Source organism: Brachyhypopomus gauderio, chromosome 2, assembly GCF_052324685.1.
Source record: "Brachyhypopomus gauderio isolate BG-103 chromosome 2, BGAUD_0.2, whole genome shotgun sequence".
NCBI classification, from domain to species: domain Eukaryota; kingdom Metazoa; phylum Chordata; class Actinopteri; order Gymnotiformes; family Hypopomidae; genus Brachyhypopomus; species Brachyhypopomus gauderio.
In genome coordinates, this window is record NC_135212.1 from 40,823,604 (window position 1) to 40,837,937 (window position 14,334).

The 14,334-nt window shown below is 49.7% G+C and overlaps 1 protein-coding gene across 1 annotated transcript in view; it reads right to left on the reverse strand.

Annotated features, from left to right (window-relative positions):
• smg1 (SMG1 nonsense mediated mRNA decay associated PI3K related kinase) overlaps positions 1-14,334 on the reverse strand; it is a 36,091-nt gene that overhangs the window by 17,567 nt on the left and 4,190 nt on the right. Inside the window, exons 6-30 of the mRNA XM_076996158.1 lie at positions 13,995-14,208; positions 13,333-13,458; positions 13,181-13,253; positions 12,968-13,065; positions 12,698-12,871; positions 11,748-11,969; positions 11,165-11,266; positions 10,788-11,057; positions 10,489-10,619; positions 10,089-10,250; positions 9,871-9,989; positions 8,838-8,925; positions 8,604-8,705; positions 8,343-8,486; positions 7,679-7,878; positions 3,946-4,142; positions 3,653-3,814; positions 3,186-3,340; positions 2,840-2,985; positions 2,505-2,709; positions 2,039-2,148; positions 1,478-1,622; positions 1,006-1,165; positions 438-558; positions 31-276 (exon numbers count right to left, since the gene is read on the reverse strand). Of these exons, the coding sequence (XP_076852273.1) occupies positions 31-276; positions 438-558; positions 1,006-1,165; positions 1,478-1,622; positions 2,039-2,148; positions 2,505-2,709; positions 2,840-2,985; positions 3,186-3,340; positions 3,653-3,814; positions 3,946-4,142; positions 7,679-7,878; positions 8,343-8,486; positions 8,604-8,705; positions 8,838-8,925; positions 9,871-9,989; positions 10,089-10,250; positions 10,489-10,619; positions 10,788-11,057; positions 11,165-11,266; positions 11,748-11,969; positions 12,698-12,871; positions 12,968-13,065; positions 13,181-13,253; positions 13,333-13,458; positions 13,995-14,208 (3,872 nt within the window). The remainder of the gene's footprint in view (positions 1-30; positions 277-437; positions 559-1,005; positions 1,166-1,477; positions 1,623-2,038; positions 2,149-2,504; positions 2,710-2,839; positions 2,986-3,185; positions 3,341-3,652; positions 3,815-3,945; positions 4,143-7,678; positions 7,879-8,342; positions 8,487-8,603; positions 8,706-8,837; positions 8,926-9,870; positions 9,990-10,088; positions 10,251-10,488; positions 10,620-10,787; positions 11,058-11,164; positions 11,267-11,747; positions 11,970-12,697; positions 12,872-12,967; positions 13,066-13,180; positions 13,254-13,332; positions 13,459-13,994; positions 14,209-14,334) is intronic.

The window sequence follows — 14,334 nt, forward strand, 5'->3', positions numbered from 1 at the left end:
TACAAAAAGCCAGCCAGAGTCGAGACTCACCTGCCGCAAACAGGACTTTAGCCCTCTCGATCTTCAGCTCCGGTCCCCATTTTTCGCCCACGGCGCCCTCTAGTGACAGCTGCCTGAAGCTGTGTGCCAGGTCAGTAGGCTCCATGTCCTCAGCGGAGGGCTCGCTGCACTGGGCCAGCAGTCGTGATGCCAGGGCGATGTTGCCCTGCTTACGGGCAAACTTCACCGCCGTCAGACACAGCTCCATGAGGTGGGCGTCCACAGGACCAGAGGAACCTACACAAACACCAGGTTAAGTGTACAAGTGTATAAGGCATGAAACCCCCTGGGACACCCCAGCAATAGCATTTTGGGTCCTGGCGTGGGGCTCAGGGCCACAGAGCTACGGGCTCTCCACATTCACCCCCCTGTAGATCTGTAGAACATCTGCCAGATACCTCTGAGCTTGGCGTAGAGCTCCCTCTGAAAGATGGTGTAGCGCAGAGCGTGCAGGCAGGGCTGAACATCCTGCTGCTTACAGGTGGTCAGGGCTTCACTGAAGAGTGGGATCACACAGTCCTGGGGGGGAGGGGGGGGGAGAGAGAGAGAGAGAGAGAGAGAGAGAGAGAGAGAGAGAGAGAGAGAGAGAGAGAAAGAACCATGTAACATTAGGAAGTGTTAGAGGGAGATTAATATTAGGTGACTGCAGCGTGGCAATAAACATATAAACATGTCAGATTTGAATGAATATGCACAAGTCTAATCTTGTGACCACTTTGGCTGGTCGTTCCTTTCATTTCTTTTTACAGCGAGTTCCAGTTCGCTACAGAATCCTCAATTTGTTTTGGCTCTATGCAAGTAAGCAAAGTCCTGCTGTGTGAACTGTTCTGTAAAGGCATAGTGACAGATCCATAGGGTTGAGGGAGGAGCTACACAGCAACAGTGGGAGGGGCTACACAGCAACAGTGGGAGGATCCCACAAGGGGGTGGGTGGAGCTTTGCCCAGCGTGCGGCGCGTGTGCTGACCTCGGCGGGCTGCTGGCTGCCAAGCGAGGCCTCCAGGGAGGAGGCACAGTGGAGCTGCAGGGTGTTGAGGGTGGGCAGACAGTCAGCCAGCGTCAGCGTGGACAGGCGCAGAGGGCCCAGGGCGATGCGTCCCGTCTGCTTCAGGTACTTCACCAGATTCCTGATCCGAGGGAGGACAAGATGAAGCACAAGTCCTGCCGTAGTGTTGAGGGCTAAACACTGATTGGCTGGAGGAAGGTGGGGGCGTTACTCTGTTTTTCTTTCTAGCAAATCTAGTCACCACAGGCTCCACTTCAACATAATTACAGGACTGATTAAACAATCACGGCTCTGTTTTACGTAGACACTGGCACACCAGCAAACCGATGCTAGACATGAACATGCAGGTGCTGCTGTAGACGGCACACGTCGAGTCTCGGTTCCCCGAGCGCTGCCTGCGTGGACTCTCCGCACCCACACGGGCCTCACGTACTCTGATGAAGCTTGAGCTTTCTGATCCTGCTCATGGCTGCTGGACATCACGGCTCCCACGGCTCCCCTCAGCAGCTGGACCTCGATGGCCTTCTGCAGCTCCAATGGGTCAGGGCTCAGGACAGCAGGCAACAGTCTCTTCAGGTCTACGCTCACACACACACACACACACACACACACACACACTTTAGTGGTTGCCCAATATGGGGTTTTCAAAGATAAATTATGACAACAAATAATGTCAACAAGCTGCATAAACCAAATGCCCATAGGTAACCAAAAACCACAAAGAAACAAAAACAGCAAATGGTGCTAGTCTCAAAATCGGTGGACCACCTGTTCTTATTACGTTTGAAGGGTGTTTCCCAGTTCAGGTTCTGAAGCACTCAGTACTGCACAGCTGAATGCTTTCACTGCTGTTAACACACCCACTCATTCCAAAGACTCTTTAATAAAGTAGCTGACAAGTTGAACTAGTTCTGGATGAGTTGGACCAGTCCAAAAACAGTACGTGTTAGAGAATGGATCAGGTTCTATTGGAGCCATGTGTAGTGTAATGTACCTAGCTTGTCCTTTGTGCTGGAGTTGAGGAGACCATAGTCTTCTCCAGGCAGGAGCTCCAACTGAGCACGGCATTCAGAGAAATCTCCATCCTCAAACCTGCTCAGAGCTCTGACACACACACACACACACACACACACACACACACACACACACACACACACACACACACACACACACACACACACACACACACACACACACACACACACACACGACAGTTTGGATATAACATTGCACAAACTAAACTGACATTGCTTCACAACGTTTAGAGAACGATGCATAAATTCATGCAGGAACATTTTGTACACCTACACTGCAGACACTATAACATCTGATGCTTGTTTGCTCATCTAACTGTAATCTACAGGCTGAGCACGTATGTTGGGGCCTCTGGTAGTTCGTCTAAATGCGATCTACGTGTGTGTGTGTGTGTGTGTGTGTGTGTGGGGGGGCCTTCTGCTCACTTGATGTAGTTGAAGTCGGTCTTGAGGCTGAGGGCCGAGGAGGTGGTGCTGTTCTTCTTGAGGTTCAGCGTGCTGGCCTGCCACTCCTGCACAGAGGTCCAGTCGCCCAGGGCAACGTAGCACTCGCACGCCTTGTTGGCCAGGAAGTTGAGCACCTCCGGGGAACAGTCGCTGGATTTGAGCAGCACCGTCTTCCTGCCGTCTCCTACACACCGCAGCACGTGGAGATGGGAGGGGAGCGATTTAGTGGCATGTGAACATGTGCGTATGTGTGTGCGCATGGATCTGGAGCTCTGGTGTGTGTGTGTGTGCAAGCGTGCAGGAGGAGGACACACCACTGCCTGTGTGCTTAGGGCTGGTGCTGTTTCCTGGGCTGGGGTTGGTGAGCTTCAGTAAGGACCTATCAAAGCCTTTAATGGAGCAGTCCACTCCTGTGACCGCACAGATCTGCTCCTGATACTCCAGCGCTGCCTTCTCGAACCTGCCACACACACACACACACACACACACACACACACACACACACACACACACACACACACACAGCTGGGCAAAAGGTGCAGTGTCTCCATGTCTCCACCCTCATCTAAGCAAGGACTCTAACTGTGTGGGGTTTACAGGGACTGATCCTGCCCCCATCGGACCAGGACCGGGTAGGAGGCACCACCCCGTGGGTCTCACCTGCCCTCGGCCTGCAGAGCCACAGAGGCCACCCAGGACACACTCTTGCCCATGTTGGCGAGGCTCCAGGCCGCCAGGCCCTGAATGGCCTCGGGACAGCGCAGCTCACACAGAGCCTCCACCAGCATGGTGACGGGAACCTCCAGCTCGGGACCCTGTGGGAGGAGCACAGCGTCTCAGCAACACCACCAGCACCACCAGCACCACGCATACAGAATACGCCTCAGCGCTTTGGTGGGGACGTCCAGGTCTAGTTTGATTGTAACTGATGAATCAACAGAACCAGTGCAGGGATACAGAGACAAACGCATACAAAACGCTTACTCATTGGAGATTTTGTAGGGTTTTCCACATAAACAGAGAGACTTGCTGCAAAAAATTATGGTAAACTATAAAGTTTTTGATCAAATATTTCACGAGACGTTACGGGTAAAGTGCTGTAACTGGTCAGTTAGGGGGCGGCTGACCTGCACACTGCTGCTCTTGATCTCGGCCAGCAGGTCGAAGCCATGGCGGACGGTGACCGCCGGCTGGCCCGAGAGAAGCCCCACCCTCATCAGCGCCATGCGGATCCTCGTCAGCCAATCCTGGCACGTTTGACGGTTGGTATAGAAAAACGTCCTGATGCCCTGGGGAAGGAAGTGTGTGTGTGTGTGTGTGTGCGTATTAACTTGGAGATCAACAGAAGATCTTTTCCCCATCACTATCTCATGAAGGAACAAGGACTCCTCCGTCTCCTGTGTTCAGGTGGAGGCGTTACCTTGGGTGGAGCGGTGAGGGCATTGGCGCAGCCTTCATAAGCGTTGTACATGAGCTTCTCCAGGTTCTCCAGGAACTGCAGCAGAAGCGCCAGGCGGAGCTGGTTGGTGTGGTGACCCTCGTCACTCTCGCCCCCACTCCACTGGACCAGCTCCTGCTCCCCGTTCAGCCCGTGAGCCGCCAGACTGCGGATTATACCTGCACCGGTGGAGAAGCAGGAACATGCTCGGATAAGCCAGCAGCCAATCGCCACGGAGATCACTAATGACCAAACAGCCAATCACCACGGAGATCACTAATGACCAAACAGCCAATCACCACGGAGATCACTAATGACCAAACAGCCAATCACCACGGAGATCACTAATGACCAAACAGCCAATCACCACGGAGATCACCAATGACCAAACAGCCAATCACCACGGAAGCTCACTAGTCATTTATGCTCATTTTGCACCATTTTATCTATGCACGACGGACATCCTTCCAGGTTTATACTTCCGCCTGTCTCACTGTCTTCCTGTACATTTCTGTAATCCTGATTCTCTGTATTTACCTGTATTAACCCAAGGTCAGAGTACAGCACTCCAACATATCTGACTGAAACATCTAAGGGTTCTACACCTACTGGGTTCTCTAGATCCTCAGCAGTGCTCCCTCTCCTCTAGGGATGTCCCGATCCAGCTTTTTGAACTTCCGATCCGATACAGATATTTATTTGCACTTCCGATCCGATACCGATGTCGGCCAATACCAATACTGGCCTATCCGAGCATGTATTAAAGTTTAAAGTTATTTAGCCAACTTTGTTGTCAAACTCATGTTGAAAAGCGTTTTACTCTTGATAACAAGTAGCCAGCTGAATTAGGTGTGTTTGAATAATACACCATGGTTGGTAAGGAGAAACTGACCTGTTTATTTAGCAATTAATAAACTCAAAATAGACAAAATATTAAATATCAAACAGAAATAACATCATTAATCAAAGGATTAAAAAACCACAAGTGCAAATAATATTGTAAATTATATTAAAAAAGCAAAACTGTCACGTAGGGCTACGCCCCCTCTCCTAGCTGTCACTCTGGGTTCCCTGATGTCTGTGTTTCTTGCCTGTTCATCCCGCCCTGCTCGTTTGTCTCTATGATTTCCTATTGTCTGCCACGCCCCTGTAGTCATTGTTATCACCTGGTCCTTGTCTAGTTTTGTGTATATTAGTCCCTGTATCTCCCAGGTCTAGTCATCGGTTGTTTTGTGCTTCATGTATTCTCTGTTCACGTTCGCTGGCTCTTGTGTGTGTATTCGCATTTCCCTGTTTGTTTCAGCCTGTTCCATTTTCCCTGCCTGGTTTCTGTGAGTACTCCTTGTGTTACAATGTCGTTGCTTGTTCAATGTTCGGACTCCCTCAATGGTTTGACCCGTGCTATCCTCTTCGACCCTGATTTTGGAATTTCCCTTAATAAATCTCGCTCTCCTCAGCGTTTGTGTCTGCCTCCCTGTTCTGCCTCGCGCAGAACGTTACAAAAACACACAACCTGAGTGGAAAATAGTCTATTAACAAATAGTCTATTAACATTAACATCCATCAGTGCTCTTGAACAAGTGTAAACCAAAGCTTAAAAAAAATCCGTGCACATATCGTAAACTAATTAAAAGCAAAATGCCTTCTACTCCACACTTTGCTGCTCCATCCCCATCTATACACTCCCTTCAATTCAAACGTTTCTGCCAGTGTTAGTTGTGTAGGACCTTTCTTTTTGTCTTCGGTTTTCTTTAGAAACTCGTCATGTTGTTTATGGTGGTATTTCGCTAAATGCTTGATTAGATTCAGGGCCGGCCCTTCCGTTAGGCGACATAGGCAAATGCTAGGGGCGCCGTCTGTCCAGGGGGGCGCTCGCGTGCATGGGGGGTTTTTTTTTTTTTTACAAATGAACAATTAATAAATGTGAAAACAAGCAAAGTCCACATAATCATAATTTCATTGTTTAATAATATTAGTCAAATTAATAATTCTTATAATAACACACGACACCTCTCACCCGCGCGCCAACCCGCCCTCCCCCGCGCGCTCTGCGCACCTCGTTACTGTTTCTCTGTGGGGTAAAAAGACACCACAGTGTGAGTGACATCTCCTCGTAAAGACGTCAAAAAGGAAGAAGTCCTCTGGTGCCCAGGGTAGAAAAAGGAGAAAAGTGGAGGAAGAAAGGCGGCAAAAAACAGGTAATATAATAGTAATATGTGGTGAATTAACACTATACCATTGGCGAAACGTCAGGGACTTCAACACCTTCTCTGAAGGTTAATTGATCTTAAAAAGGATGCTTTATCTATTATATGTAATATATGTTAATAACGCTTCACCAATAATTTGTATTTTTCCTATAAATCGGCTTTCAAATCCACTTTTTGTACTTGCTGGAAAAGAAAACTTAGTGCTGAAATAAAAAATCAACCAATCAGAATATTTCACACTGTTGTTTCTAGGTAAAAGAGAGAAAGGCCCTCCCCCCAGAACTTCTGTTTATCTGTCACATACCCATGTCTTTTACATTGAGAGCTTTTATTATAGATTGGGAGTTTTATCAACCAATCATATTATCGAATTAGAATCGTGGGGGCGTGCTCCAATGATCTCTCATTTTTATTTGAAACAAATCCAAAATGTAGCTGTTGTGTTTTTCTTTGAAACCAGCTCGCTTGACTCACAACTAACACTCAATCGTCATTGTGGCTTTTTCCCCTCTGTAAGATCTTAGTGAAAACCGCCACAGTCATCATAATGCCCAATCCTAGTAGGTGCTATTATTAGCTTAGATCAGCAAGTTTTAAAATAAATATATATTAAAACACACATATACTCCTCTGTTCATTGCGGATGCACTTGTGTGCAGTAGGCAAATTGCTCTGATTTGCACTGGTGGTAGTTGTTTTTTTTATTTATTATTTTTTATTTTATTATTAATATTTAAAAGTTGTTCTCTACACTACGTTATGTAAAATAGTTTTTTTTGTGCAACATCTTTATATTTATTGCTTGTTATATGGTAATATTTAAGTCATTTGCTTTTTATTTGTTTCTTTAATGACACAATCAACCCAATGATTGATGATGCAGGGGGCACCAACCAAAATCTCGCCTAGGGCACCACATTGGTCAGGGCCGGCTCTGATTAGATTGGTGGTATTAAAAGTTCTTATAGCTTTACCACAACGCTTGATTTTACTGTGGCATATGTTGCACTCTACCTCTTCGTCTTTGTCGTCCTTTAAGGTAAAATAATCCCACACAACTGACATTTTTACCGATAACTTCAAATTTGCGGTCCTAATGGTTAGGAGATGCTGCGGAGCTAAATTGGGGAGACGCTATGCTCGTGTGCTGAAGGTGTGCTGGAAAATGCGGACCGGATTTTACTCTCACTGGCAAAACCACAGCAAAAACTGGAATGGATTATCTAAATGAGTGCGCTGGAAAACCCGGATCGGACTTTAAAAAAAACGGGATCGGGAGTCTGGATCGGCATTTTCTCATGCCTGCCGATCCGATACCGATACGCATTTTTTGCTAATATCGGCGGCTGATCCGATCCAAATATCGGATCGGGACAACCCTACTCTCCTCACAACTGTCCTCTATTCTGCGTGGCTAGACTGATGTTAGGAGTCACTTCTAACATCAGTGTTTTCATGCTTATAGCAGCGTATGATGGAGAAGTGCTGACGATGGCTGCTCTGACCTTCGATGGTCTGGAAGGTGTCCTGCGCTCGTCCCAGAGGCGTGCGGAGTTTGGAGAGCACGGTGAACTGGGCCGCCTCCCACACCGCCCACTGCCACAGCACGGCCTCCGTCTTCAGCAGGGCGCGGGACATTACCCCGCTCTCGTTCTTCTCCAGACGCTGACAGCTGTGGTACAGCCTCTCCAACCAGGGCTCCTTCCTGCACACACACACACACACACACACACACACACACACACACACACACACACACACACAGTAAGGAGAGTTTAAAACAATGCTTAAAATCAGTTAAACACTTCAATAGTGTTCATTTTGTTGAAGACCATTATTTTCGTTGATGGTGTGAATACACTTGTGTGTGTCAGACTGCTCAGGAACTTCATAGCACAACAACATACTGCAAAGGCAACTGCTGCGCTAATGATTCACAAAACATACTCTCCTAAACGAATAGACTATTTCATTACATTTCAGATCACAAATTTTTGATCTGAGATCAGCATTATGGCATAATTAAGCATCCTAGGCAATATAAGAGAATGAGAGGCACCTGTACCCAGATCAGCAAAACAAACAAACACCAGACACTGAAGACTTTTGCAAAGGAAGCTGTGTGAGTGTGTAATGAAGGAGGAGTGAGAGGGCTGTTGTCCTGCTCACCCGCTGCGGTGCACCGTCCCGTATAGGATGAAGCTGATGAGGTCAGAGAAGTCCTGCGGGTGGAAGGTGTTGCTAGGAGCTTTGCTCATGTGGCGACGGATGGCCAGAGAAATCTGATGGATCTCTGTGGGACTGCAGTTAGTGCTGCAGAAACACACACGCGGTGTCAGTGGGGTTCTGCGGAGGCGTGGAGAACAGCCAGACAGGCTGCGTGAGGAGCGTTTAGTTAAACATCTCCAGCAGGGCCGTGAAGGTGCTCACCTCAGAGAGACGTGCAGAGGGACGGAACGCAGAAGCTTCCCGAAGGCCTGACGCACCCGCACGGCCGAGTGCACCAGCTGAACCCTGCACACGTCCACACACCTGCACGCCAAACACGGCCGTCAGCACCAACACGCTCCAGACATGGCACTGTACACGTCAGATGTGCAAAGGTCGTGTGTGTGTGTGTGTGTGTGTGTGTGTGTGTGTGTGTGTGTGTGTGTGTGTGGTGACCTCATGAGCAGCTCCGTTGGCAGGGAGCAGCAGAGTACTTGAAGGCTGCTGCAGGTCTGTAGACACACGCTGGGTTCCTCATTTAACGCTTCACCCAAACAAACACAGAGCTGTCAATCACAAGGAGAAGGCGCAGGCCCGCCCACTCTCCCGGCGACGCCCACTCTCACGGGAGGGGGGTCAGCTAAACTCCCGATACATCAGCTAAACTCCCTACAATGTATGGCCAAAAGTATGTGGACACCCTTGGTAACTACAGCGGAGTTGCTTCAGCCAATCCTATTGCTAAGGGGTGTATAAAAAGCACACTGCCATGCAACATCCGTATACTGCGGACAGCAGGACAGGTTGGACTCAGTGACCGAACATGGTGCGCTCAAGGGATGGCAGCTCCATCACAAGGCTGTGGAACGTCTGACATGAGACACCTGATCCAGACAAGCCCAGGTGTCATTACTGTAAAACCAAGGTATAAAGAAGCAAGAACAGCTTGTGCAAATGCCATTTTCTGGAATACAGTGTTAGCAGTAAGGTTTGGTGGTGGAGGTATAACTCCACGTATATAACACAGTAGTAGTAGTAAATGGGCAGTCATGGCCTGGTGGTAGGGAACTGGTCTTGTGACCGGATGGTCGTGGGTTCGATTCCCAGACCTGAGGCCATGACTGAGGTGCCCTTGAGCAAGGCACCTAACCCCAACTGCTCCCCGGGCGCCGGGCTAGGGCTGCCCACCGCTCTGGGCACGTGTGATCCACAGCCCCCTAGTAATCACTAGTGTGTGTGTGTGTGTTCTAACTGCACAGATGGGTAAAAAGCGGAGGACAAATTTCGATTGCGGTGAAAAACCACAATTGACAAAATATGGCACATTTAAATTTAAAGTTTGTTAACAATCCGAAGCGGTTTTTCAGAGTCCATTTTTAACACTTGTAATGTTCAACAACTTATGCTAGTTGTAAAAATCAGGTGTCCACATAGTTTTGGCTATGTAGAGCAAATACTTTTTCAACGAGTGGAAATGATGTCCGCTCACCGTTTGCCAGGAGACCTTTACAGAATCTGTGGAAGGAGGACAACGCGAGCAGAGGAGAGAACGTCTCGGACTTCATCAGCAGCAGACACACCTCCAGAGACCAGGTGAGCAACAACCTCCTGCATAGAGAAGGTTTAAGCTGAGTCCCGGGATGAAGCTAATGGGGGTGCGTTTGGTCAGGCTTCGTTGGGCCTCATGGTGCAGATCAGTGGGTGTACCTGGCCTCGGAGTTCAGGTGATCTTTACTCAGCAACATGCCCAGAAGGTTGAGCAGAGTGCTGAAATGCTTCTTTGTGGCTGTGGTGACAGTGCTGATGACAGCCCCGTCAAAGAGAGAGGGGGATGAGGAGCTCAGGCTGCTGGAGATGAAGTGGTCATGTCTGGGGAGAGTGAGAAAGAGAGTGAGAGAGATGGGGGTTACACTGAGGAAACAATATAGGACAGTCTGGTAATAAGAGAGATGTAAACAGTGAGAGTGAAAGATATCTAGTGTACATGAGCCTGAGACAGTGGGGTGTGTGTGTGTGTGTGTGTGTGTGTGTGTGTGTGTGTGTGTGTGTGTGTGAGCGAGCGCCTGGCTGCAATGGCGCCCCGCCCCATGGTGGGTGGAGTGAGTACCTGGTGCAGTGGGAGTAGAGGGTGTAGAGTACAGCGTACTGGACAGCAGGGTGGTGCACAGCTAACTCACTGTGAACCAACACCAGGTTCTGACTGAGCAGAGCAAACACGGTAGGAGACAGAGCCCACATCTGCGCGCACACACACACACACACTTTTATTAAAGTAAAATATCACTGAACGCCCAAAAGAAATGTGATCTCCCAGTGTCCACCTGAACAATTTCCAAACAAACAAACAAACAAACAAACAAACAAACAAACAAGCCATGAAGCTGCAGAGGGGACGTGGCCCGTTACCCCGATCAGGGAGTTCTTGGTGTTGCCGATGGTGGTGAGGGCGCTGAGGTTGAAGATGAGGATGAACTCTGCTCTCTCAGGGCTGAAGTGCAGGGAGGCGAAGGCGGGGTGCTGGATGTGAGGACAGGCCGGCGGCTGTCCCACACGGCCCAGCAGGCTGTTGAGGGCACAGGTCATCTCCCCCAGGACCAGCTTATACGCCGCCTCCAGGATGGGGATGTTCTTCAGACTCAGCACGGCATGATACACAGCGTGAGCCGCCACCATGACCTGCAGACAGCAAACGCACTGTACGTGAGTGTGGAAACAGGAGAGAGAGAGACAGAATAAAAAGGAAGGAGGGAGAGAGTCTGGGGTGGGGGGGTTCAGCTCTGTACCTCTCGCTCCCGGTGGAAACGCAGCTCTAGCAGCTGGGAGCTGGGGGCCAGGAGCTTCTCCACGAAGCTGGCAGGCAGTTTGGTGTTTATCTGCTCTACAATCTGCAGGAGACAATCAGAAGGAGCAGAAAATCCAACATTCATTCTCTAAAATTGATTTTCTACTAACATCAGGTTAAACACTTTCTGCTAAGCAGGATTACCATTAGTGTTTTAAAAGGTTGTCAACCACACAACCATTTATATATAACTAACATTCAAAAAGTGGGTGAAAATTTCTAAAGCCAAACTATACTATACAAATTGCCGGATGCCAAAGAAAGTTTTTCAATGCAAGTATAATGCAGAACAAACAGGATTAATGTGCAAACATTTTTTCGTCTAGTTCACCAGTCACACTATGCATGTATTTGTGTAGTACCCACATTATGCACAGCCTGTGTGCATAAGCTAATATTATTCATGTGAATCAACAATAACAGGTCTTCCTGGTTCTATTTTAAACCAATCATTAGTGACTTTAGGGTTCTGAGCCCCTCCCCCAGACCCCAACAAAACTCCGCCCCCAACCCCACACCCTCACCAGCGTGAGCAAGTTGAGGACGGCCACGCTGTAGTCCGGGCTGCACGAGCGGCAGCTCTCCAGCTGGTCCAGGCCGTAGGAGATCACCGCCCCGGCCAGCAGGCTGCCCGAGTCCATGCTCAACAGCAGCACACACACACACTCGTTCCCCGCCGTCAGCACGCCCTCCGAGAAGTACACCTGCTTGGCTGCCGTGACGCACGCCAACACACGGTTCAGGACCTGACGCGGGACAGAGTGCAGGACAAGGAGAGTGGGATTCATTTAGAGAAAATACACAACCAAAAGAAACATAGGAATAAATGCGACAAGTAATATTCAACAATGTGCATTAGTGTTAATATTAATATGAACCCCCCCCCCCCCCCCCCCCCAACACTTATATAATCAGTCCTGACAATACCGTCACTGCAGGTGATTCTAACTTCAATACGGCCAATTTACCAACATGCTTGTGTCCAGCTCGGCCAACACAAAAGGCCCTAGTATGCTACAGCCTCGTCTAACTGGATCAGGCACACGCATTTAGAGGGGACAACCCAGTTCTGCTGGGTGCTGACACAGAAGCTCCATCAGCAGAACAAGAACACTGGTCTGAGATCAGCTTGTGCACAAACATGAGACAAATGGAGTCACACACCTATACTAAACACTGCATTATAACCGACCTCAAGGGCACTTCATACGCATGTTTATTTCGATGCGTCATTCCAAGGCCTGGACTGTGTGCTCTGTTATTTCATGGTAGTGCTATTCAGATATGAAATCTAACGCAAAACCCGCTCGAGAATGTTAAAATCCCTTTTAAACATCTGGACACCGTGTCATCACACCCGACTTCCAGGTTCCTTGACGTATACGTGACTGATCTACAGCCCAGAGTCCTTCACTATGCCCTCTGGACAGGGACACCATCACCCCCCCCAGAGCAGCATGCGTGGGTCGCTCACGTCGGTGACGTAGGCCTCCGTGATGGGGGGGCCGCGGATGGGGTTGAAGCGCTCCCCGATGCTGCGCACCACGGTGCTGAAGACCCTCAAGAGCGCCGCCAGTTTGGGCAGAGACACGGTGGGTGGAGGCACGTCCTCGTCCACCACCTCGCCCGACACCACCTGACTCAGGTCCTGCCCACGGGGAGAAGAACAACCCGCCAGCTTAGAGGAACCGGCGAAACGCAAACGTGGACAACCACCATGTTCAGGAGGGCTGGTTCTTTCTACCTCTGCATATGCTTCCATGTCCTCCAGGAACTGACCCAGCAGAGTGGTGGAGAAGGCCAGGTCTGCCACCCAGAACTGCTCCAAACTCTGCAGCCACCCTGTGGATGAACACACACACACACACACACACACACACACACACGCTCGGGTAACCCCTTCAACGACCGCAAAACACCGCAAACACTCTCTCGCTTGCACGCACACACTTCCTACCAGACACCTGTAGAGTGAGAGACTGCTTCTGAGTGTGATCTATATGCCAACCCACGAGAATGTCCACTGTGTCCTAAAACAAAATGAGAATGGTTAGCACCTGGCTCTTTGAGAGACAGAGCGAGAGACAAAGACAGACAGAGCGCATTTACTCTGAAGTTGGTGCTGAAGATGTGTGGGTAGCAGTGAGCCACCAGCAGGATGCACTTCACACTCTGACACAGCAGCTCCGGGGTGTCCAGGTTCTCCAGGATTGACTGCAGGCTGCTCATCACCAACTGCACACACACACGAACACACACCGCTCAGACTGACCCCGGCACCAGCCTCACTCACTTCCACCAGTCAAGGGGAGAAAACTGGACAGCAGACACACGACGGTCAGCAGCCACATCAGGTCAGGACGCTGACCAGGGTCCAGGAGCCCCCGCCACTCCCAGCACGTCTCACAACAATCAGGCTGAACTGAATGTTTTCTTGTGTTTCTTGGATCAAAGGGAACCAACAGTGAGGCTGGGATCTCCACACACTGGAGTTAAACATCACCGAAGCTCTACTCATATTAATCATCATTTCACAATCATTTCTGGTCTTGTGTGTGGAATATCAGATCTTTTCCCACCTCAGCTTTTTTGTGTCATTCCAACGCAAACACAAGAAACAAACGTGAACACCAAAAGAATCTGAACGTGCAGCAGTGTTGTGGGAGGAGAACACGAGTGCTGGTGCTGACTGGACATTCTCCAGACCTGCTGGCCCGTGTACGCTGCCGTCAACACCTCGCCCAGGGTTTGGTTCTTAATACAGCGCGTACCTGCATCACAGGAGAGAAGGCCTTCTTCTCCCCGGCCGTCTCCAGCGCCTTGTACACGGCAACCAGGTAGAGCAGCTTCACCTCGTCCTTGGTACAGGCTGCGAACTTGCTGAACATCCACTTGAAGATCTTCTCGGCCTCGTAGCTGAGGGTGACGCACAGCAGGCCCAGACAGCAGGCGGCTTCCTGACGTAGTTCCAGGAGGAGTTTACTGCTGCGAGGACACAAGAGAGGCCCACATGTTCAGAAGAGAGGCCCGCACAAACACGCGCTCAGGAGAGGTGCCCACCCACAAAACACACGCGCTCAGGAGAGAGACCCCGCTCACAAACACGCGCTC